General features: G+C 39.8%; 1 protein-coding gene across 9 annotated transcripts in view; it reads right to left on the bottom strand.

Annotated features, from left to right (window-relative positions):
• The window catches only part of DOCK3 (dedicator of cytokinesis 3), a 578,190-nt gene that overhangs the window by 39,891 nt on the left and 512,851 nt on the right, over positions 1 to 25,448 (bottom strand). For all 9 annotated transcript variants that reach the window (XM_059161016.1, XM_059161023.1, XM_059161018.1 and 6 more), the window contains exons 28-33: positions 16,958 to 17,052; positions 14,713 to 14,788; positions 14,060 to 14,160; positions 13,737 to 13,795; positions 11,387 to 11,535; positions 1,613 to 1,698 (exon numbers count right to left, since the gene is read on the bottom strand). In XM_059161016.1, coding sequence (XP_059016999.1) covers positions 1,613 to 1,698; positions 11,387 to 11,535; positions 13,737 to 13,795; positions 14,060 to 14,160; positions 14,713 to 14,788; positions 16,958 to 17,052 — 566 coding nt within the window. The remainder of the gene's footprint in view (positions 1 to 1,612; positions 1,699 to 11,386; positions 11,536 to 13,736; positions 13,796 to 14,059; positions 14,161 to 14,712; positions 14,789 to 16,957; positions 17,053 to 25,448) is intronic.

The raw sequence follows: 25,448 nt of genomic DNA, 5'->3' as shown, positions 1-25,448 counted from the left end.
TAGAGAGTCAGGGCAGCACCATTGCTCTGGGCTCTGAGCTGTGTGGATGAAGCCACTGTGTCAGGATTTCCCACACTATTCTATAGAGCTCTGCTGTCCTGGAGGGCTGAGAAAGGTATTCTGTGAGCAAACAAGCCCGTGAAATGCCGGTCACACTCCTGTTGGAGAAATTTCACAACTTTCTTTGTATGGTAGGCTTTGAGAAGTCCTACAGTACAGAAGCCCGTTCAATTTTAATTGAATCTTTTCTGAACTGATTAGCTCATGATCCACTTATTTTCTTCCCCAGCATCTTCCCCAAAACACAAATTGGGAAATGCTGTTTCATGTCTTCTGCAGCTTTCTGCCCTCAGACATGATTTAGAAGAGTTTATGAAACCCTATTTGGTCAAGAAATTAGTAACTGCAAGTTATTTGTGTGCTTTTTCCTTTGCAGTAAAATTATCTGTTAGTGACTTTGGAAGAGATTTCTCTGTATTATTTCCATAATTAGAAACATCTTCAGCTAAAAGCACCATACTAAAGTATGGATTCATTTTCACAGATAATAATTGTTTACCTTCCAAATAAATTTGTATTTTATCATATGACTCATCAAGGAACAAAGTGGGCAGGATTTATAGTCCAAAGATCACCCCCTCTTGAAACTGGAAGATCTGGGTCTTTCCCCCACAGACCTGCTTCTCACTGATCGTTCCACTGAGGGCAGGCTAACACTTCCCTGAGCTCAGTTTTATCACCTCTATTCATCAAGATAACTTCAGCCCTACCCACTTCATAGGTGTGTATACAGTATACATTTTGTATACTGTAAAGTTCTAAGTAAATGTACAGTATTATTATTGGAAAAGTATGTTACAGGCTTATCTTCAAAATGGCACTGAAACAAAAAAAAAAGTATTAAAGCTGGAAATAATGAGTAAGATGGGAAGGGACTCTCTACCTGTAAGAGTCTTAAGATTTTGTTTTTTAGGAAGGTAAAGTGTCCACCATCACTATTTATCTAGGAGGACCATGGCATCCTCGAGTCCCTCTTTGGATTTAGCCCTGTGACAAGTCCTGTAAGGGCTCTTGGCCTCCATCAGTTCAAGACAGAAGCTATGAATGGTGGACCTGGGAGAACCCCCGACGTCATTCAGCACAACCGCCCGGTTTTACAAACAGGGAAACTGGCCTGGAGAGTGGGTACAGCTTGCTAAAGTCACAATACCCACAGTAGTGTTTCTCCCAAGCTGACTGAACCACCTTACAAACCAGGGATTAACTTTTTTCCTCTTAGAAATGCCAGCACTGAGCCCTCACTGAGTCCCCATGGGTTGTTTGCTCAGGATACAGTGCATGCTACGAAGACACATGATTTCCCTTTTCCTATCAGCAAATCTAAGAGCTCAGAGTTATCACCTGTCTCTACCTTTTTAGTCAACTATGGCAATCCCTGAGCAAACTTACTGCCATAAGGCCATCTTCTTGTTGACTAGGAATGATCCAGGTCTCTCCTGATACCTACCCTCCAGATACTGCCTGCCCACCAGCGTGGGTTGCACCCCTACCCTTCATCAGCCCACTTCACCCCCTCCCCCAGCATGGGGTGCCAGGGGCTGAAACAGCTTACAGCAGGCCGAAGAGCTCCCTGTAGCTCTCGTCGCCTTTCCCTTCTGACACCATGCTGTCCAGCTTGTCAATCAGCTCGGCCTCCACCTAGAGGGAAGCAGAGACTTCGTAAACCTGAGCTGACCTCAGAGGAAGGATGGGAAATTCAGCTCCTGCCATATGTGAGGATGATGCGTAACTGTTTCCTGATATTTTTCCTTGTAACAAATAAATCCTAGGGAAGGCAGGATCTCATCTATGGCACCAAGAAGCCACCCTGACTCCCCTGATTAGGAAGGCCTCTCACTCCAGTGGCTTAAATAAAATTTGGAACTTATATACCTTAGATACTCTTTTCCCAGTCTAGGGACAAAAAGCAAGGATTCCCTGGAAAGAAGAGTATTTTGAATCCAGAAGGGGCCTTTGCCAATTTTTTTTCCTTTTTTTCTTAAAAAAAGCTCATTCAAAAGAAATTGTATGAGTAAATTACATTTGGTTAGAACTTTACTCTTCTAGTCAGCCAGTCACAAAGGAAGCCTGCTCCTGGGCTAGTCCTCGCTGTAATGGCTGACATGATTCTGAGTTGAGTAGGAGTCTTTCCTTCAGATTCTCCTTCAGGGTAAAATGCTCCACTGTCATCCTCATAGGACCTAAAGCCCTTGGGGCTGCTGCCTCTGCCACTGCTTCATCACTGGGGCCCTTGCATTTGTTATTGGATTCCTAAGAATCCAACAAGATGGTACTTGTTCCCACCCATCTGATCTGTAAGGAACTCAGCAGGGCTCAGCCACTTTTCTAATAAGCTTCCCTGGATTTACTCTGAGGTGAGACATTAGTTGTAAGTGATGTGAGATAAATATCTTTTAAACCCCTAATTAGTCTATAAAAAATGTGATATTTGGTATTTATACAGATACGTCACGTAAACAAAAACGGCATGGCTGCTTTTAGTGATAAGCTGTAACAGAAGCATTTTCTCATTTTGCATAGGACCAATGAGTCCGAAGGCAATGAAATAATAAAAAAAATAATTGGATTAGGAAATTCATTGAAGGCAATTATGGCTTCTGAAATCCCTGCAGCAGAAAATGAGAACAGATGCATAAATACAGTCCTGTTTATGGTGCTCTGTTATGTGGCCGTGATGGACACTGTCATTCATCTGTGTTTGGCCTGATGAGTCAGCTGCTTGAATATGCATTTCAGAGAAAAGAGAAAATCTGAGACCAAGGGTCCTTAGGGATCCATGTCATCTGTCTTTCTCTGTGTGGAGAAGAGGATTCAGCAGGGACTTGCCTGGGGTCCTGTAAAGTCAGGAAGAGCCAAGCCCAGAGGCCAAGGTCTCTTATTCTCAGTTCAGATCTTATCTTGTCTTACTGGGGCAATCAGCTAGCCACACGCCTCCCAGGGTAATAAGAGTCTGTTTATAACAAGGGATCTCTTTTCACACATGCAGATACACGTAGATTGTATTTTCCAGAATGGGGCAAAGCTGGGGAGGGGACCTGGATCAGCAGTGGGTACAACACTGCGCACATGGGTGCAGCAGCTCCTTGGAGTTCTCAAAATGGGTCCCAGGGCCAGCAGTATCAGTCATCAGGGATATCACTAGAAATGCACATTCTTGGAGCACCTGGGTGGCTTAGCTGGTTATACATCCAACTCTTGATTTCAGCTCAGGTCATGATCTCAGGGTCATGAGATTGAGCCCTGCTGAGTGATGAGCCTGCTTAAGATTCTCTCCCTCCCAAAATTGGAAGGGGAGTTGAACCATGAGAGACTATGGACTCTGAAAAACAACCTGAGGGTTTTGAAGGGGCGGGGGATGGGAGGTTGGGGGAACCAGGTGGTGGGTATTAGGGAGGGCACGTATTGTATGGAGCACTGGGTGTGGTACAAAAAACAATGAATACTGTTATGCTGAAAAGAAATAATAAAAAAAAAGATTCCCTCCCTCCCTCTGTCCCTCCCCCCACTTGCGTGAGTCCATCCTCTTTCTCTCAAATAAATAAATAAATCTTAAAAAAATAAATAGATACAAATTCTCAGGCTCTCAATGGATCAGAAACTTGGGAAGGAGAGAAGCAATCTGTTTCAGACACGCCCTCCAGGTAGGTCTGATACCTATTCAAATGTTAGAACTTCTGTGTTAGGCAAAGGAGCTGGTGATGGAAGGCTCTGGGAACATGACTTCATCACTCTCTGCAGTACTGATAAAGGAAGAAGTTATTAGGAGAAACTGAGAAATCCAAAATACGGGAATGCTGAAGATCCATGTATGCAAAACCAATGTCTTTAAGTCAAATGAAATGCTAAGTTCTGCAAATATATCGTATCACAATTGGTAATACTGACAATTTCAGGTTTGCACAGTTACTTTTATCCTATGGAACCAATATTCCTAAAGTGACAAGTGACACCTTGTTACTCATTCATTCAACAAACATCTGTCCTGTGACAACCAGCTGCCTCCTTCAGAACGAGATATTTCCCTCTCTCAGGTTACGTTTTCTTGCTTACAAAGCAGTAAGAGAGGTTAACAGTCCTCTTTGGTATCCCTGTGTGCTAGCTCTTGGGAGAATGTTAGTTTTGATTTTCATCTCCACGAATCTAGCTTGTCTCGGGTACGATGATGGGTTCTAAGGAGTAAAAGCACAAGAAACTGTCCTGGCCCCAAGAGCTAGCTCATCATCTCAAAGAGGAGGCGGGGACAACAGCTGATCATCTCAGAACACTCAGTGCTTGGGACAGCGCACACAGAGAGGGTGGCCTGAAGTCTAACACATCAGTGGACAGCAGCATTTTGAGAGAAGAGGTGTTGTAAAAACTTAACGAAAGCTTTTGCTCTTTGATCCAGCAATTTTAGGTGAAAAGTTCACCTAAGCAAATAATTAGGAATGGATATATTTTTTGCAATATTAGCAACAAATATCTGGAATGAACCTAAGTTTCTAAAACTAGGAGCCTGACTAAAACCACAGCAGTCTAAGCCATGAATGAAGAGTCTGTGACCTCCGAACCGACAGTGTGGTACTGCGGAGCATGAACTGCTTGCAGGAAGAGACAGGGGTGACAAGATGCTACTAAAAATGAAAATTCAAAATCAATACACACAATGGTCCTTGAAACCGCAATATACACAATGACTCCATTTTTTGTGTGTGTAACAGTATTCATTGTTTTTGCACTGCACCCAGTGCTCCATGCAATCCGTGCCCTCTCTAATACCCACCACCTGGTTCCCCCAACCTCCCACCCCACCGCCCCTTCAAAACCCTCTTTTAACTTAAAAACTTTGATGTATGGAAAAAAAAAAGTCTAAAAATGACATACGTTGCCCCCCACCCAAGTTACTAGTTAGGTAGGTTATGGATTAGATTTTTTTATTATAGCTTATTACAATTTTAATTTTTCTACATTAAATAACTACTACTTTTATAATTAGAAGAAATAATTTTAGTAGGTAGGAAGTAGGGGAGTAGTTAACAGGGCCAAAGCTGTGGAAAGCACAATTGGAATCAAGACAAAAAGTCATTAAATTTTGGTGATTAGAGGGTGATGGATGATTTTGAAGAAAGCAGCTTCAACAGAAGTGGATACATACGGATAGGAGGGTGTGAAGTGGAAAGGGGGGGTGCAAAGAGTAGATTTCTTTTTAAAAATATCTGATGGAGGCATTTTTCAAAATTCTGGAACAAACAATCCTAAAATCTGTAAGGAACCAGAAAAGACCCTGAATTGCCAAGGAAATGTTGAAAAAGAAAAACAAAGCGGGGAGCATCACGTTGCCTGATTTCAAGCTATATTACAAAGCTGTGATCACCAAGACAGCATAGTACTGGCACAAAAACAGATACACAGACCAATGGAACAGGGTAGAGAGCCCAGACATGGACTCTCAACTCTAAGGTCAAATAATCTTCAAGAAAGCAGGAAAAAATATGCAATGGAAAATATCCAATGGAAATGGAAATAAATGGTGCTGGAGAAATTGGACAGCTATATACAGAAGAGTGAAATTCGACCATTCTCTTACACCATACACAAAGATAAACTCAAAATGGATGAATGACCTCAACATGAAACAAAAATCCATCAAAATCCTGGAGGAGAACATAAGCCAGATCAACTTCTCTCAAAATATGTCTCCAAAGACAAAGGACACAAAAGTACAAATGAACTTGTGGGACTCCCATCAAGATAAAAAGCTTCTGCGCAGCAAAGGAAACAGTCATCAAACAAAGAGGCAACCCATGGAATGGGAGAAGATATTCACAAGTGACACTACAGACAAAGGGCTGATATCCAAGATCTATAAAGAACTCCTCAAACTCAACACCCAAAAAACAGATTATCACATCAAAAAATGGGCAGAAGACATGAACAGACACTTCTCTAAAGAAGACATACAAATTGCTAACAGACATATGAAAAAATGTTCATCACCATTAGCCATCAGGGAAATTCAAATCAAAACCACATCGAGATACCACCTTATACCATTTAGAATGGCAAAAATTAACAAGGCAAGAAACAACAAATGTTGGAGAAGTTGTGGAGAAAGGGGAGCCCTCTTACACTGTTAATGTGAATGCAAGTTGGTGCAGCCACTTTGGAAAACAGTGTGGGGATTTCTCAAAAAATTAAAAATAGAGCTGCCCTATGAGTAGGCAATTGCACTACTAGGAATTTACCCCAAAGATACAGATGTAGTGAAAAGAAGGGCCATGTGCATCACAATGTTCATAGCAAGAATGTTCACAATATCCAAACTGTGGAAGGAGCCAAGATGTCCTTCAACAGACAAATGGATAAAGAAGATGGGGTCCGTATATATAATGGAATATTACCCAGCCATCAGAAAGAAAGAGAATGAATACCCAACTTTTGTATCAACATGGATGGGGCTAGAAGAGATTAAGTCAATTACCATGTGGTTTCACTTACTTGTGGAACATAAAGAATAGGAGAAGGAAGGGAAAAGTGAAGGGGGGGAAATCAGAGGGGAAACGAATCATGAGAGATTGTGGATTCCAAGAAAGAAGCTGATGGTTTTAAAGGGGGGTGGGAGGATGGGTTGGCCCAGTGATGGATATTAAGGAGGACATGTATTACATGGAGCACTGGGTGTTATACATAAACAATGAATCTTGGAACTCTACATCAAAACTAATGACACACTGTATGGTGACTAATATAACATCATCATCATCATTAATAAATAAATAAAACAAAGAATACCTGATAGGGAGGTAGCAGCAAGATTTTTCTAATCAGGGATAACAAGGTTTACATGGCTTGCTAGATAACAATTATTCACAATAGTCTTTTGGGGGGAAGGGGGATGGGAAGAGGGAGAGGAAGAGAGAGAACCCCCCCCTTTTTAAAAGGTTTTATTTATTTTTTTGAGGTGGTGGACAGCACTAGTAGGAGAAGGGGCAAACAGAGAGGGAGAAGCAGACCCTCTGCTGAGCAGGGAGCCTCATATGGAGCTTGATCCCAGGAACCTGAGATCATGACCTGAGCTGAAGGCAGACACTTAACTGACTGAGCCACCCAGGTGCCCCTGGAGAGAGAATCTTAAACAGGTTCCATGCCTAGCACATAGCCTGACATGGGGCTCAATCTCACAATCCTGAGATCATGACCTGAGCTGAAATCAAGAGTCAGACTCTTAACCAATTGAACCACTCAGGTGCCCCATGGCAGTCTTAATGGGGGAAAGAACAGAACTTAACAGCTGAGTCTTAAAGTGTGAGACAAATGAGTTCCTAGTTAGTCTTCCACAAAGGTAACCTTCTTTATTCAATAGTAGCAATGGGGGGATGCAGCCTAGCCCCTCTTTTAACAGACTCAGATGATCCATGGTACAGTTCTGCAATGTCATCCATTTCTTGGTAAAAGGTCTTCTCATCAGGCATTGGTGAATTTTGTACAATTAAAAGACTGTGATGACACAAAAAAGCAGCAGACCTTTTCTGTTTGAAGTTATTATTTCCCAAAGAAATAAAGGCATTAGGACTGCACACTCCAAAATGGATTATTATCTTAAAAACTCTGTTTACCCATGATAAAGAGCATCTATGAAAAACTTAGAGCTAGCTTCATACTTAACTGTGAAAACCAAATGCTCTCTCTGAAGATTAAGAGGAAAGCAAGGAGGTGCACTTTCATCACTCTTATTAACACCAGACGAGAGGTCCTAGACAGTGCAATGAGGTAAGAAAAAAAAAAAAACACACAAGGAGTGTCTGGGTGGCTCATTCAATTAAGTGTCTGACTCTTGATTTTGGCTCAGGTGATGATCTCAGAATTGTGAGATCAAGCCTTGTTTTGGACTCTGCACTGGGTGTGGAGCCTGCTTAAGATTTTCTATCCCTCTTCCTCTGCCCCCCACCCCAATTCACCTGCGCACACACTCTCTCTCTAAAAAAAAAAAAAAAAAAAAAAATAAGGAAAGGAAAGGAAAAGAAGGGACATACATACAGATATACAGATCAGAAAGGAATAAAACTGTCTCTGTTTGAAGGTGATAGGATTATCTAAATAGAAAATTCCAAGGAATCTCCAAAAACCTTCTGGAAGTAATAGTGTAGCAAGGGTGCAGAAAATAATATTACTATACAAAACAATTATATTTCTATGTTCTAGCAACAATTGAAAAGTAAAATTTAAAAGTTAGAGTAATTTATTACAGCACCAAAAAAATAGGAAATGCATATAACTTAACAAAATGTACAAGCTCTGCATACAGAAACTATAAAACATTAATGAAAGAAGTAAAAGAATACCTAAAAAAATGGAGAGACACATTGCCTTCATGGACTAGAAGTATTAAGTATTACTAAGATATCAATTCTTTCCAATGTGAGCTACAGAATACAATGCAATCTCAACCAAAATCTCTGCAGGAATTTTTGCAGATATTGACATGCTAATTCTGAGACATAAAAGGAAAAGGGACTAGAATAGCTAAGACAATATTGGAGAGAAAAAGAACAAATTTGGAGATTCACACCACTTGATTTTTAAGACTAACTCTAAAACTACCATAATCAAGACACTCTGGTAATGGTAAAAGATAAGACTTCAATGGAAAGACTAGTGAGTCCAGAAAGAGAACTTAACACATATGGTGAACTGATTTTTGACAAAGAATAGTATTTTTTTCAATAAAAGGTGTTGGACAAAGGAAAAGAAAAAAGAAAAAGAAAAAGAAAAAAAGAAAAAAAAAAAAAGACTCTGACCCATACTTCACACCTTATACAAGTGTTACCTCAAAATAGGTAATAGATCTAAATATAGAATTATAAAACCTCTAGAAGAAACACAGAAGAAAAAATTTTGTGATCTTGGGTTAGGCAAAGAGTTCTCAGATATGACCCCAAAAGCACGGTCTATAGAAACTGGACTGCATAAGAATTAAAAATTTTTGTTCTGCAAGAGATACTGTAGTAAACGGAAGAAAGCTAAGTACTAGGAGGAAATATTTGTAAATCATATATTCAACAAAGGACTGACATCTAGAATACATATGGATGTGTATATATATATATACATATATATGTATATATATACATATATATATATACATACATATATACATATACATATATATACATATATACATATATGTGTATATATATATATCAACAATAAGAAACTCAAAACTCAACAATAAGAAAACATAACACAATTAAAAATGGACACAAGTTTTGCATAATCATTTCACAAAAGATGATATAAAGATGGTAAACAAACACATTAAAAGATGCTCATCATCATTAATCATTAAAGAAATGGAAATTAAAACTACCATGACACATAACTATATACCTCTTAGAATGGTTAAAATAGGGGCATCTGGGGGCTCAGTTGGTTAAATGTCTAACTCTTGGTTTCAGCTTGGGTCATGATCTCAGGGTTCTGGGATTGAGCCCTGCATCAGGCTCTGCACTCAACAGGGAATCTGCTTGAGGATTCTCTCTCTCTCCCTCTCCTTCTGCCTTTCTCTTCCCACTTGTACTCTCCCCCTCTCTCTCCTTCTCTCTTTCAAAGAAATAAATCTTAAAAAAAAAAAAAAGAATGGCTAAAATAAACACGTAAATAAATGGTATTGAATTCTGGTGAGCATATGAATCAACTATAAGTCTCAGACATGCTGTTGGGATTTCAAAGTGGTATTGCCATTTTGGAATAAAATTTGATAGCACCTAACAAAGTTAAACATACATTTATCACAATATCTAGCAACCCTATTCCTAGATCTCTACCTAAAAAAATGGAAGTTTATATTCAAACAAAAACCTGTAAAGAAATGTTAGCAGCTATATTCACAATCAACAAAAAGTGGAAACAATGCAAATATCTTTCAAATGGTGAATAAACTGCCATGGAATACTACTAAGCCATAGAAAAACCAACATGTGCAACTGCGTGGATGAGTCTCTTGATGGCATTACACTGAGTGAAAGAAGCCAGTCTCCAAACGCTACAGTTTACATGATTCCATTCACATGACATTCTGGAAAAGGCCCACCTACAGTGGTACAGAATAGATCAATGGTTGCCATAGGTTAAAGATAGGGGGAGGGTTTAACTACAAAAAGGAAGCAAGATGGAATTTTTTTTTTTTATTGTGTTATGTTAGTCACCAGCAAGATGGAATTTTTAGGAATTTAGAAAATCTTGATTGTGGTGGTGGAAGAATTTTACTCTTAATAAATTAAAAAATAAATAAATAATAATTTAAAAATTTTTGTTTGCCTGGTCTGCTCCTCACTGTTATAGTCACTCACTTTAAGATCACTGGTTCATCCCAAGCCACAGAGTTGGGAGGGAGCTTATTGGAAAGTGGTACAGTCTCCAACCCAGTACGGAAATTTCCTAGAGGCCCCCTGGGACTATCTGCTTGACAATCACCAGCAAAGAGGAACTCCCCATCCCCTAAAGCAGGTCAGCCTACACTAGGCAGTTCCTGTTGTTAGCAAGTTATTTCTTTTATTAGCTAAAATCAGCTTCCCTACCACTGATCCCTACTGATCCTAGTCCTATTCCCTGGAGCTACATATAGAAAGGCAGGGGACATCTCTTCTACCTTAGAGGTAGCAGAAGATTTGCACAAAGGCACAGCCTAAAGCTATTTAGTAAGAAGCTAAGGGCTTATTTATATCTCCTATGCAAGAGTCCATGAAATTCTGGGCTACCCTGAGCCATGAGAAGTCATCTGGTCTCGGTTCTAGTCCTAGGAATGCCAGAGAAGGAGGACCACATGCTCCTGGGGCCCTCTCCTGAATGAAGCTGGGAGGTTACAGTCCTAAACCATTCTCTCCTTGAACAGAAAGTTTCTTTCTCAGATGTTCATTTCTTTCCTTTGATTATTTTCTTTCTTTTTTTTTTTTAAAGATTTTTATTTATTTATTTGACAGAGATCACAAGTAGACAGAGAGGCAGGCAGAGAGAGAGAGGAAGGGAAGCAGGCTCCCTGCCGAGCAGAGAGCCCGATGTGGGACTCGATCCCAGGACCCTGAGATCATGACCTGAGCCGAAGGCAGCGGCTTAATCCACTGAGCCACCCAGGCACCCCTCCTTTGATTATTTTCTGACCTCTAACTTCATAAAGAAAAATCCACAAATCAAGTCTGGCTGGCAAGGGAAAACCCTTGAGCAGGATTCAAGATGGTCAAACTACAGTCCATTCCCAGTGGAACCACATTCTGGCCATTTGGGTCACCTGCCTGGGCAGAGGGGTCTATCCAGAGGAGAGCACCCTGAACACTGGCGGGTGTTGTCTTACCTGTTTGAAGTTGCCATTTTTTCTCTGCTCCCAGTCCATCATGTCATGAAAGATGGGAATCATGATATTCCGCACTTCTGGCTGTGGGACCAGTGTCACACCCAGAAAAGGACCAATCATTCCAGGAATAAAGTGGATCTTATGTTCACCTGAACAACAAAACCCAATATATATTAGTTTATGCTTTCTTTGGTCCCTCTATGGAAGCTTCCCATGTGAGGCCACAGTACCTACTTTCAAATGCCCTGGAAGCAACTGAGAATAAAGCAAGTTTTCCCCTATGGCTTTCTGAGATACTCCTTTTCTTGGCTTTTTAGAGTTCATAGATAAAACTGGTACAGCCCAGCTAAAATAAATGTTCAACAGGCATTTATTAGGAAACTATCTTTCCAAAGAATTAATGGGAGGTTCAGCAAACTACCTGAAAATCATTCTGAGGTCAAGGAACAGAGTTTACTACTTTAGGCAGAAGAGGATTTGTGAGTAACCCTATGATAGTTCCAGATTGCTGTGTTCAGTGTTGATTTAGCAAGGAAAACCCGTATATTTCTGCTTAAATACAATACACTATCCCTGGGGTTTCTTCTACCTCTTGTCCAGAGGATTTTAAGTGGTAAGATGTTCATAGCCCCTGGTCCAGCTGCTAGAGGCCTGAAGTTCATGAGCATTTTCACTGCCTGTGCTCAAGTATGCCTAAGAAGCCTCCTCCTGAGTTAGCAGGAGCCTCCTGCACAACCCTACCCAGACAGAATGGTTTAGAGGCTCTGGCTGTATCCTCCCTGTCCCTGCCCCTTGTCTTCTCATGGTACTTCTGATGGCAGTACCGCATCTACTCAGGCCAGCTCAACACAGCTTCCAACGTCCTTATGAGGCCTTTCCACGGCAAGTAGGTGATGCAGGTTTCCCTGAGACTGGCCTGCAATCTGGGTCATGTTCCCAGAAGGCGGGGCCAGTCCTGAGGACTGTGGGACAGAACTTTCCTCTTCCATGCAGTGGTAAAACAGAGTGAGCCATCCTCTAGGGCTCTGCTTTTGGTCCTTCAGAGACTGTAAAGGAGATGAAGTATGGGCCTGTGTAATGACTGCTAAAGCCAAGTTAAGTCAGTTCTTGAGGACCAGAAAATACCATTTCCACCAGGAAAACAACAACAACAAAAAACGAGACAGGAATGGCTTTATCAGGCAAACCTGGCAACTTTTTTGATTTTTTTCCATTGTGAAAGCCTATCTAAAGAGCAAAGGTAAGCCCTGAGGCTGACTCTATATATTCCCATCTTGGTATTTGGTACAGTTTGTTAGCACCTTGTGTTTCTGGGAATTTCAGAGTCAAGTTTAGGGTTAAAATCTATACCTTGACCATGCTGGATGCAGGGTGTAGGAGTACGGAAGCTGGAAAGCCTGCTTGGTGCAATGTATCCTCACTAACGGAGGGAAGCCCTAGTGTTCACTGGCAGGAATACTTCACACCTTGTCTGCTGCTTCCGGGACTGTAAGATTTTATGACCATAATTCCTAAGGCCTCAGAGCCATGAGTAACAGCCAGGAAGAGTGACTGCTTCTCTAGCATCCCAAGAGGCCACTTAGAAGCCTCTAGTACCAAAGGATGGCTCTTCTTGTCACCAGGGCAATCAAAGGACTCCACCAAACACTGACAATTTTCAGGATATTAGAGAAGCTGTCGAAGGAAAGGGAGCTAAAATCAATTTCTCCTAGAGGCTGCGATTCCCTTCTTGCATGCAGTCCTCATGCAGACGGTGGCAGAAACCTGATCTGCAGGGTCGGAATATCAGAGACCCAAAAAGTGTTCCAATATTTATGAAAACGAATTGCTGCCCTTACTCGTGTGTGGCGTGTCTGCAAGGTCTCTGCCTCACTTACGAACGATGAACAGTGACGAACGTACAGAACTGCTGGATCCCTGTAACTGTACACCTGAAACTGATATGACACTCTGTGGTAACTTGAGTGGAATTAAAATTTAAAAAAAGATCTATGCTTCTGAACTGCAACATCTGCACTGGGACATGGAGAACACAGAAGATTTTACCAGCATGAGTTCTCAAGCTGGGAAAAACTCCCAGAGCCTTTATATTCTTCTCCTTTGACTTTAGTTCTCGAAAAGGGGAGTGTGCATATGTATTCCTGGGGTCTTGCTTCTCAGCCTAACTCTCCCTGCCGAGAGCTCTGTGCACATGTGCTGTACCATCCGGCTGAGGTGTTACGTTGAAGATATGTAAAGGTCTCTTGGGCCTGAATTAACATCCATAAAACCTGGGAGAAGTTATTAGTCTTGTCGCTTTTTATTTGGCTATGCAATATGTGCAAGGGAAAAATAGGGAGAAGAGACCTACCCAAATTCTGCCACATGCTGAACAGTTCATAAGCCATCATCACACGCATGTCCCCATACCTGGAAATAGTAACACAGGAGCCAGCTTTCAGGGGGAGAAAGTTCAGGAAGGCAGGGCTACAAACCCCATAAGGTCAGCACTTCAGCACTGTTTCTAATGTGTCCCCCAATACTAAGTCATTTGGCTCTCAACCAAACTCTCACAATTGGCTCCTTGGGAAGCTACCCAGTGAGAACCTTGTGGACGTCTGAGGAGCCTCTCAATTGAAACACAACCCCATCTGGGCATGTGGTAGGGAGGTGAAGAAGAGACATATGTCTTACTTATCTAGAATCTTCTTCCTCTTGGCTGAAGTGATGATTTCTAGCTGAAGGCTTGGCTGATTTATGAACAGAACTGCCAGGCTAAAATAAGAATTCCACACCTAGAGAGACAGAGAAAGAGAAAACATGTGACAGCACGAGTCCTTAACCTTACAAAGAGAGATTCTAAATATATGGATGTAGCACAGAATTCATTTCACAATTTTAAGATCTTGATTTTTTTTTCCTTTTTAAGTATCTTTGCAAACGGAACTTTTTTTTTTTTTTTTTTTTTTTTTTTTCTTTCTTGACTCCTTGAAACCCATAGTTTTGATTCTGGCCTAGAAAGCCTACTCCTGGAGGTCTGGCTCCCAGCACCTCCCACAGGGGCACTCTAAGGGTATAGCCTACTCACTGTCAAACTTGGAAGTGGTTCAATGCTCTGAACATACTAATAAACCAAACCCAGTAAGCTTGCCCCAGCTCCCAGCCACCCATCTGACAGCTAGGTAAGCCCTTCTCAATTTCCTGACCTGAAAAATTGAGAGCAAAATAAAGTTGTTCTTAGTAAACAAAACCAAACCCAGAAACAAAAACAGTGAGCTTTTTTTTTTTTTTTTTTCTGGCTTTCTAGTGTTATTACAAAGACAGTGATGGATTTCAGGAGCTCCTACCTTAAAATCGAAGTCTGTCTCTGTGAAGTTCTTGTGCAGTGCGGAAGACAGGTACTGGACAGTAGTGACTATAATACTGCAGTAAGGGGACAAGGCATTGGTGGAGTTAAAAGACTAATGATGGCATCCGATAGCTTAGCATCTCTGACCTATGAGCTAATGCCTTGAGTACAACTTGCTTTCATATAAGATGTGACTACAAAAGAAAGAGATAGATGGCACAAACCTCACAGAAAGCATTTCTTGGAGAAATGCCCCAAAGTAGGCAGCATAGCACAGAACATCGGTGGGTTCTAGGCTCGGCTCTGCCATTACCTGGCCTTGGCACCACTGCTGTCTGGGCCTTAGTTTCCCTGCCTATAAGTGTGGATGGGAGGAACTAGTTGGTTCATTAGGATTTCTTCTAGTTCAAAGAGTGATTCTAGTATTTTGAGGACTTCTGGGTAATGAAGGTATATGACTATCAGAGGACTTACAGTATAATTTTATTATTTTACTTGATAACAAGGGTTTTTAATGATTAAATCCCTACTGTTGTCACATACTATTATTTGTATCTATAAGCTATTTGTTGTTAGCCTTTGGTCTAGAAAATCACTCTCAATTTTAGCCTGGGTATATATAAGGAGCAATGGAAGGCTGCCTTGCTGGAGCCGAAGGCACAGGTTAAAGTAGAGAGGAAATGAAGTGGGAGAGGCAGGTAAGGGTCTGACTACAGAGGGCTTTGGGTGCCTGGCAAAGTGCTTACACTGAGCACCTTGGCTTTGGCCCAGGAGGTGACAAATTTGAAAGGCAAAATCCTTAAAAGAAGAGGCTGTTACTATAGGATCAGTTGAGGGCCCTGAAGTACTCCAAGGAGAGCTAAGAGAGAACAAGAAGGAAGGGTGCCTGGGTAGCTCAGCTGGTTAAGCATCTGCCTTTGGTTCGGTCATGATCACAGGGTCTTGGGATTGAGCCCCATGTCGGGTTCCCTGCTCAGTGGGGAGCCTGCTTCTCCCTTTCCTCCCCACTTGTGCTCTCTTGCACTATCTCTGCCGTTATCTCTGTCTCTCTCTTTCAAATAAATAAATAAAATCTTTAAAAAAAAAGGAACAAGAGGGAATCAAATGGAAAATCCATTATTTGAGGAAAAACATGTGCAACTTTGTTTATAACCATTCTTCTGTTCTGTATAAAATGTTTACAGTTTTGAAAAAAAAAGTACCCTATAAAAGGTAAAGTGAAAATGATGCTGATACATTGCTAATATATGTAACATAGATAATATCACTACATTCTGCAAAATGCCAACATAAAAAGCAGATCAGTGTGCCTGGGTGCTTCAGTAAAACATTGGACTCTTGATTTCAGCTCAGGTCATGATCTCAGGGTTGTGAGATTGAGCCCCACATTGGGTTCTGTGCTGGGTGTGGAGTCTGCTTGGGATTCTCTCTCTCTCCCTCTGCCTCTCCTCCCCTACTCTCTCTCTCTCCCCAAAAAAGAAAAAGATGAAGACAAAAGAAAAAAGGAAAGCATAGCAGTGGGAGAAGGCAGCAGGTTAGACCGTGGAGGCCAAGTGGAAGGGGTCTTTTCCCAAGTAGAGGGAGACCACATAAGACAACATCTTACTACCTGCAATCGTCTGGTTTGCCAAGTAGAAGCACAGGCTAGAAATATGAATGGAGCAGACTATCTGGGGGCAGACTAAGAGTGAATTCTGTCGCCAGAGTCAGAAGTGGTCAGAGCCTTACAGCCAGGTCTTGGGTGGGTAATTAGCACTAGCTGTGGGAGGCAGGCAGTTTCTGGCAGACAACAGAAATCAAATCAAGAGGAGGACTTGGGAAAACTGCCTGAAACTAGAGAGCCAAAGAGGCCAGTGGTGCATGGAACAGGCCTCCCTCAAGGAGGCATTTTCTCTGGGTATTATTATTTCACATCCTTTACATTCCTTTTCTATCCTTACCATGACATCTCTGCCAGTCACTTAAGACTCCATTTTGGACTATCTTTAACACTTTCTTAATCTTGAACTTATGGTAAATGGTCAAGTCCTGCTGATTGTGCCTCCAAATATTTTTCAAATTTACCCTATCTTCTCTGTCACCATGGCCTTGGCCAGGATCTCTGTCTTGCTTTCTCCCTCTGCCACACACACACACACTCTCTCTCTCTCTCTCTCTCTCTCTCTCTCTCTCTCTCCCTGTCTCTCTTTCCTTAGTCTGAGAATAGCTCTGATGATGCTTATGCAGGGCCCGTCCACACTCACTTGCTTGTAAGAAGTCTCATCACCATCCAGTCCCGAGGGAAGACACTCATCTTCATCAGGTTCCGGAACACACAGAAAATCTTCAGCAGGAATTCCTGATCCAGAAGGAAAGTCTTATGTGAGACACCACCACTACCACTACAGCATGCCTTTCCTTAACAGGGTTCTCCTGACCTCTAGACCATGAGTATGGATGGCATTAGTAAGTTAGATTCTGGTTCGTTTTGTGAGTTATTTTCTTTTGGGGGCCTGTATGAAAGTGAGATCTAGGCACTCTCTCAGGTCAGGTGGGAACAGATCCAAACTGGGTAGCCTACAGACAGCTCTGGACCCTGAGCCCAATGCCCAAAGCGCAAAGCATGAGGAAGGCTGCAGTCCAGCAAAACTGGTATCCAGTTGGGCCTGTGGGTCACATTATTTGGGTCATGGCCCTTGAACACTGGACTATAAGAACCTGCTTTTTGGGGAGTGCTTGGGTGGCTTGGTTTGTTAAGTGTCCAATTCTTGATTTTGGCCTAGGTCATGATCTCAGGGTCTTGAGATGAAGCTCCATGTTGTACATGGTTTCTGCTTCTCCCTCTTCCTCTGCCCTGGCTCACATGCTCTCTTTCTCTCTAAAATAAATAAATCAAATCTTAAAAAGAAGCTGCTTTCTTGAATGTAAAGAACACATTGAGAGGAGGGGCGTCTGGGTGGCTCAGTTGGTTAAGCTCTGTCTTCGGCTCAGGTCATGATCCCAGAGTCTTGGGATCATGGATCCCATGAGCCCCACATTGAGTTCCCTGATCAGCAGGAAGCCTGCCTCTCCCTCTCCTTTGACTTGCTAGTCCCCCTGCTTGTGCTCTCTCTCTTTGTCAAATAAATAAATAAGATCTTTAAAAAATGTAACACATTGACAGAAGAAGCATTTTAGGAATGGCAGAGTAAAGACCTCCAAAATGTGCTCCTCTATGAAAATAATGAGAACACTGACAAAGCAGGTTAAGCAAAGACTGGCAACAATCCAAGGAGTGTTATTCAAGAAAAATGGTTGAATCTCAATAGAACAGTGAACTTTGTTGCACTTTGGCTTGTTCCATTCCCATCCCATTCCTCTTTCTACTTTGGTGGTATATCCTCGAAAACAAACTACTATAGAACCACAGTGGTAATGAATTCCTGGAAAGTGCCACCCACCCACCCCCAACTGCTACTTTTTATCTGTTCTTCAGCAACCTGGGAAATCCCCATTCAGAGGGCTTATCTGATCTGACCCAGAGCTCACTCAATGAGAAGAGCCTTTTACCTAGGGCATATATGGGGAAAAAATGAGCCATAATAATTTAACATCCCAGCTGCTTGAAGCAACCATATCATTAGGACATCAAAAAAATTTCCAAAAGACTGAAAAGAAAAATCTGGGGAATGAAATATCTATAGGGGACTTTGAAAAGCTCTGACATATTCCTGGGAACCTAGAAGTCTACACATGTGTTCAGGGCTGTACATATTCCCAGGAAAGACCTGAGAAGCTTAATCTCTCACTCTGGTTGACTTTGAGGCTCTATGTGAAGCAGGAAGTGAAGGCTAAGGCAGTAATATAAACTGTTGGAGCACTGAAAATGAGTCCCAACACACACATAGGGGTATTTAGCAAAGTATTAAAGACTTACTGACTTAAGGCGTTTAAGGAAATTTCTGTCTGGCTATTAGCTGACCACTAAGCTAACTGAATGAAGACCTCAGTGGCTGTACATAACAAAGAACACAGACATTCAAGAATTAGTCCAAGAAAGTCACTAAATAAGTAGCAAACAAATATCAACATCAACAACAAACCAACAAAAAGCAACAACAACCACCCCTGGGATGTGGTGGGGGATCTGATTTTGAGAGGTACCACATTATTTAAATTATCCAGCTTTTAACAAAAAAATTATAATACACAAAATTAAACATGAAAGTATGCCCCATACACAGGAAAAAAAGAAGTGAACAGAAACTTTACCTGAAGTAGCTCAAATGTTGGACTTACTAGGAAAAGCCTTTAAATCAGCTGTTATAAATATATTCACAGAACTAAAGAAAACCATGCTTAAAGAATTAAAGAAAAGTACAAGAACAGTATCTCATCAAATAGAGAATATCAATAAAATAGATAGAAATTATTTTAAAAGCATCAAATAGAAATTTTAGAATTTGAAAGTACCATAACTGAAATATAAATTTTGCTAGATGGGCTCATCAGAAGATTTGAATTGACAGAGGAAGGAATCAGCAAATTTAAAAGGTAAGTCAGTTGAGGTTATCCAGAGGAACAGGAAGAAAATGAAGAAAAACAGAGCATGTGGGATACCATTAATTATGAAAACATACAAGTAAGAGGAGTGTCAAGAGAGATGGGAGAAAAAGAGAAAGAGATTTTGAATAAATATTTGAAGAAATATTTTAAAAATTTCCCAAATTTGATGAAAAATCCCTTTAATCTACACATCCAAATAGCTCAATGAACTCCAAACAGGATATAAGTCAAAGAAATTTATATACAGACATATCATAGTCAAAATGTCAAATGCCAAAAACAAAGATAGAATCTTGAAAGCAAGAAGAGAAAAAAATTTTTATCATGCACAAATGATTCTCAATAATAACAGGTAACTTACAAGCAGATATGGTGGAGACAAGAATGCAGTGGAATGACAAATTCAAAGTACTGAAATAACAGAGAGTCAACTAAGAGTCTTAAGTCTAGCAAAACTATCATTCAAAAATTAAATGTTCAAAAAACATTTAATTTAATTAAATTAAAAAATTTAAAAAATTAAAATTCTCTGATTAAAAAAAAAGCTGTGAGAATTTGTTATTAGTAGAACTATTATTAGTAGAACTGCCCTAAAAGAAATGCTAAAGGGAGTCTCTCAGACTTAACTAAAAGGACACTAGACAGTAACTTGAATCCATATGAAGAAATAAAAACCACTAGGAAGATAAAGGTGAATATAAAAGGTAGTATATATGTTAAGTTTGTAGCTCTTTTCCTATTTGATTTACAAAGCAACTGCATAAAGCAATAATTATAAAACTACATTGATGAGATTATAATGCATAAATATGTAATTTATATGACAGTAACAGCAAAAAAAGAAGAAAGGATTGGAGCTTTATTGGAGTGAAGTTTTTGTATACTATTAAAGTGAACTGGTAGAATTGAGATGTTAATTGAAATTCCCAGGGCAACCAATAAGAAAATAGCTTTAAAAATATACCAAAATAGAGGTGCCTGGGTGGCTCAGTGGGTTAAGCCTCTGCCTTTGGCTCATGATCTCAGGGTTCTGGGATCAAGCCCCGCATCAGGCTCTCTGATCAGAGCCCTGCATCAGGCTCTCTGCTCAGCAGGGAGCCTGCTTCTCCCTCTCTTTCTGCCTGCCTCTCTGCCTACTTGTGATCTCTGTCTGTCAAATAAAAAAAATATATACTGAAACAAACAAAAAAGGAATTAAAATTACACAGTAAAAATATTTAACATAAAAGAAGCCAGAAATGGAGGAACAGAGGAACAGAGAAGATATAAGACAGATATAAAACAAATAGCAAAATGTAAATGTAACATCCTAACTTATTGTAATTATAGTAAATGTAAATGAATTAAATATTCTAATCAAAAGGCAGAGATGGGGAAATGGATAAAAAATAAACATAATCTAATTATAATGGTCTACAAGATATGTACTTTAGATTCAAAGACATAAATACCTCAAAAGTAAAAGGATAGGAAATATATACAATAAAATGGGTATATACACAAAATAGAACTGGTGTGTCTATGTTAATATTAAACCACATAGGCTTTAACAAAAATTGTCATTAGAGACCAAAAAGGGAAATTTTATAATGACAAAAGAGCCAATATGTCTGAAAGAATTACTATAGACCACTCCATCCAACAATAAGCAGAATACACATGGAAAGATATATGCATTTCTTCTCTAGGACAGATCATATGTTAGTCCATAAAGAAAGACTCACTATATTTAAAAGAACTGAAATCATATAAAGCATGTTCTCCAACCTCTATGTGAGTTAGAAATGAATGACGAGAAGAATCAATGAAACAAGATGGGATTGGGAGGGAGACAAACCATAAGTGACTCTTAATCTCACAAAACAAACTGAGGGTTGCTGGGGGGAGGGGGTTTGGGAGAAGGGGGTGGGATTATGGACATTGGGGAGGGTATGTGCTTGGGTGAGTGCTGTGAAGTGTGTAAACCTGGTGATTCACAGACCTGTACCCCTGGGGATAAAAATATATGTTTATATACTGCCAAAAAAAAAAAAAAAAAAAGAAATGAATGACACAACAAAATTTGGGAAAGTAGGGGCACCTGGGTGGCTCAGTGATTTAAGCCTCTACCTTCAGCTCAGATCATGATCTCAGGATCCTGGGATCGAGCCCCACATCGGGCTCTCTGCTCAGCAGGGAGCCTGCTTCCCCCTTCTCTCTCTGCCTGCCTCTCTGCCTACTTGTGATTTCTGTCTGTCAAATAAATAAATAAAATCTTTAAAAAAAATTTGGGAAAGTAAAAAATATGTGAATTAAACATTACACTCTCAAATAACCAATGGGTCAAAAAAGAAAGCACAAGTGAAACAGGAATACTTTGAGATGAATAAAAATTAAAACACATCAAATCAAAACCTATGGGATGAAGCTAAAACTTATAGCTCTAGTGCCTATATTAAGAAGATAATGGTCTCAAATAATAACTTACCTTGTGCCTTAAGCTAGAGAAAGAAGGGAAAACTAAACATAAAGCAAGCAGAAGGAAGGGAATAATAAGTGAAACAGAGAATAGAAAAATAGAGGAAAAAATGAAACCAAAATTTGGTTCTTTGAAAATATCAACAAAATTGCCACACTAAGAAAATAAAAAAGAAAAAAAAAGAAGACCCAATTACTAAAATTAAGGATGAAAGAAGCCATTACCAATGTTAGAGAACTAGAAAGGATTATAAGGGACTACTATAAACAAATGTATGCCAGCAAATTATATAGCTTAGATGAAATGGACAAACTCTAAGAAAGATACCAACAACCAAAATTCATTTAAAATCAAACAAAATCTGAACAGACTTATCATAAGCAAAGGGATCAAATTAATAATTTAAAACCTTCAAACAAAGAAAAGTGGAGCACCAGATGGCTTCACTAGTGAATTACACCAAATATTTTAACTAGAATTAGTACTAATATTTGTCTTTTTTTATTATATCCACTCTCAGTGTGAAGTAGTATCTTTTTCTAAAAAAATTATTTATTTATTTGACAGACAGAGATCACAAGTAGGCAGAGAGGCAGGCAGGAGAGAGAGAGAGAGGAGGAAACAGGCTTCCTGTGGAGCAGAGAGCCCGATGTGGGGCTTGATCCCAGGACCCTGGGATCATGACCTGAGCCAGAGTCAGAGGCTTTACCCACTGAGCCGCCCAGGCACCCCAGTGTGAGGTAGTATCTTATTGTGGTTTTCATTTGCATTTTCCTACTGACTAATGATATTGGACATCTTTTCACGTGTATTTTGGCTATTTATGTACCTTCTTTGGGGAAATGTCTATTAAAATATTTTGCCCATTTTCAAATTGAGTTACCTTTTCAGTCTTGAGTTGTAAGAGTTATTTATGTATTTTACATACAAGCCCTTTATTAGATATATGATTTGCCAATATTTTCTTCCATTTTGTGGGCTTTCACTTTCTTATTGGCATCCTTTGAAATATAGAAGTTTTTAAAATTTAAATTATCCAATCTAGAGTACATGATTAGTTTCAGATGTAGTCTTCAGTAATCTATCAGTTGCATGTAACACCCAGTGCTCATCACATCATGTGCCTCCTTAATGCCCATCACCCAATTACCCCATCCCCTACAGACCTCTCCTCCAGCACCCTCAGTTTCTTTCCTAAAATTAAGAGTCCCTCACATGGTTTTTCTCCCTCTCTGATGACTTCCCATTCAGTTCAAATACAAAAGTTTTTAATTTTGATGAAGTCTAACATCTATTTTTTCTTCTGTTGCTTGTGCTTTGGTGTCATAACTAAGAAATCACTGCTAAATCAAGGGACATAAAGATATACTCCTGTTTATGTCCAAGAGGTTTATAGTTTAGCTCTTACATTTAGGTCTACAATTTTTTTCACTTGGGTTTTTTTATATGGTATGAGGTAGAGGTTAGATATCAAGTTGTCCAGAACCATTTGCTGGAAAGACTTCTTTACTCTCTGTATTGTCTTGACAATGTTATTGAAATTCAGTTGACTGTAAATAGAAAGGTTTATTTCTAGACTCCAAATCCAATTCCATTGGTCTTTATATCTATCTTTACACAAATAACCCATTCTGATTACTGTTATTTTGTTGTAAGTTTTGAAACTGGTGAGTATGAATCCTCCAATTTTCCTTTATTTTCCAAGATTGTTTGGCTATTCTGAGTCATTTTCTTTCCCTTGTGAATTATTGATCAGATTGTCAATATCTGCAAAAAGGCAGCTGAAATTTTGAGAGGTCTTGTATCAAACCTGTAGATCACTTTGTGAAGTACTATCCTCTTAATAATATAAGTGTTCCAATCTATGAACATGGGGTGTCTTTCCACTTATTTTGGTCTGCTTTAATGTCTTCTCCTAATTCTTTTATGTGTTTTTATACTATTATAAATGGAAACATTCTTTTTTTTAAAAATATTTTATTTATTTATTTGACAGACAGAGATCTACCAGTAGCCAGAGAGGCAGGCAGAGAGAGAGAGGAGGAAGCAGGCTCCCCGCTGAGCAGAGAGCCCGATGCGGGGCTCAATCCCAGGACACCGGGATCATGACCTGAGCCAAAGGCAGAGGCTTTAACCCACTGAGCCACCCAGGTGCCCCGGAGACATTCTCTTAATTTCATTTTTGAATTGTTCATTGCTAAGACATAGAATTCATTTTTGTGTATTTGTTATGTATCCTGAAACTTTGCTGAACTTATTTATTACTTCTGATAGTGTTTTTATGGATGTCTTGGGATTTTCTGGATACAAAATCATGCCATCTGAGGATTGAGAGAGTTTTACTTCTTCTTTTCCAAACTTGTGCCCAATTGCTCCAGCTAGATCCTCCAATATAATGAATATAAGTGGTAAGAGCAGATGCCTTTCTCTTGTTTCTGACTTAAAGAGGAAAACATTCAGTCTTTTGTTACTAAATATGATGTTAGTTGTGGGTTTTTCATATTTTGCCCTTTATCAAGTCTGAAGAAATTTCTTTCTATTTCTAGTCTGTTGAATGACTTTATCATGAAAGTTTGGTGGATTCTGTTTTAGTCCTTTATTCTATTTAATGGTGTGTTATGTTGATTACCATATGTTAAGGAAACCTTGCATTTCTGGGATCAATCCCATGAGATCATGGTATATACTTCTTTTAGTATGTTCCTGGATTCAGTTTGCTAGTATGCTGTTAAAGACTTCTATACTTTTATTTATAAGGGATGTTGCTCTACGGATGGCTTTTCTTGTGATGTCTGCCTTTGGTTTTCATGTCAGGGTAATACTGGCCTCAAAAAATTAGTTGAGAAGTATTCCTGGCTCTTCCATTTTTTATGAGTTTGTAAAGGATTGGTATTAATTCTTCTTTAAAAATTTGGGGTTATTAATTGGTTTATATAGTTGGCTGCTCCCACGTTGGGGGCATAGATATTTAAAATTGTTAAATCTTCTTGTTGGACAGACCCTTTGAGTATGATATAGTGTCCTTCCTCATCTCTTATTATAGTCTTTGGCTTAAAATCTAATTGATCTGATATAAGGATTGCCACTCCTGCTTTCTTCTGATGTCCATTAGCATGGTAAATTCTTTTCCACCCCCTCACTTTAAATCTGGAGGTGTCTTCGGGCTTAAAATGAGTTTCTTGGAGGCAACATATAGATGGGTTTTGTTTTTTTATCCATTCTGATACCCTGTGTCTTTTGACAGGGGCATTTAGCCCATTAACATTCAGGGTAACTATTGAGAGATATGAGTTTAGTGCCATTGTTTTGCCTGTATGGTGACTGTTGCTGTATATGGTCTCTGTTCCTTTCTGATCTACCACTTGTAGGCTCTCTCTTTGCTTAGAGGACCCCTTGGGTATTTACCCTAAAGATACAAACGTAGTGATCCAAAGGGGCACGTGTACTCGAATGTTTATAGCAGCAATGTCCACAATAGCCAAACTATGGAAAGAACCTAGATGTCCATCAACAGATGAATGGATCAAGAAGATGTGGTATATATACACAATGGAATACTATGCAGCCATCAAAAGAAATGAAATCTTGCCATTTGCGACAACATGGATGGAACTAGAGCGTATCATGCTTAGCGAAATAAGTCAAGCGGAGAAAGACAACTATCATATGATCTCCCTGATATGAGGAAGTGGTGATGCAACATGGGGGCTTAAGTGGGTACGAGAAGAATAAATGAAAGAAGATGGGATTGG

This window comes from Mustela lutreola, chromosome 2 (assembly GCF_030435805.1).
Source record: "Mustela lutreola isolate mMusLut2 chromosome 2, mMusLut2.pri, whole genome shotgun sequence".
Classification (NCBI taxonomy): Eukaryota; Metazoa; Chordata; class Mammalia; order Carnivora; family Mustelidae; genus Mustela; species Mustela lutreola.
This window is presented reverse-complemented; position numbering and strand designations above follow the sequence as displayed.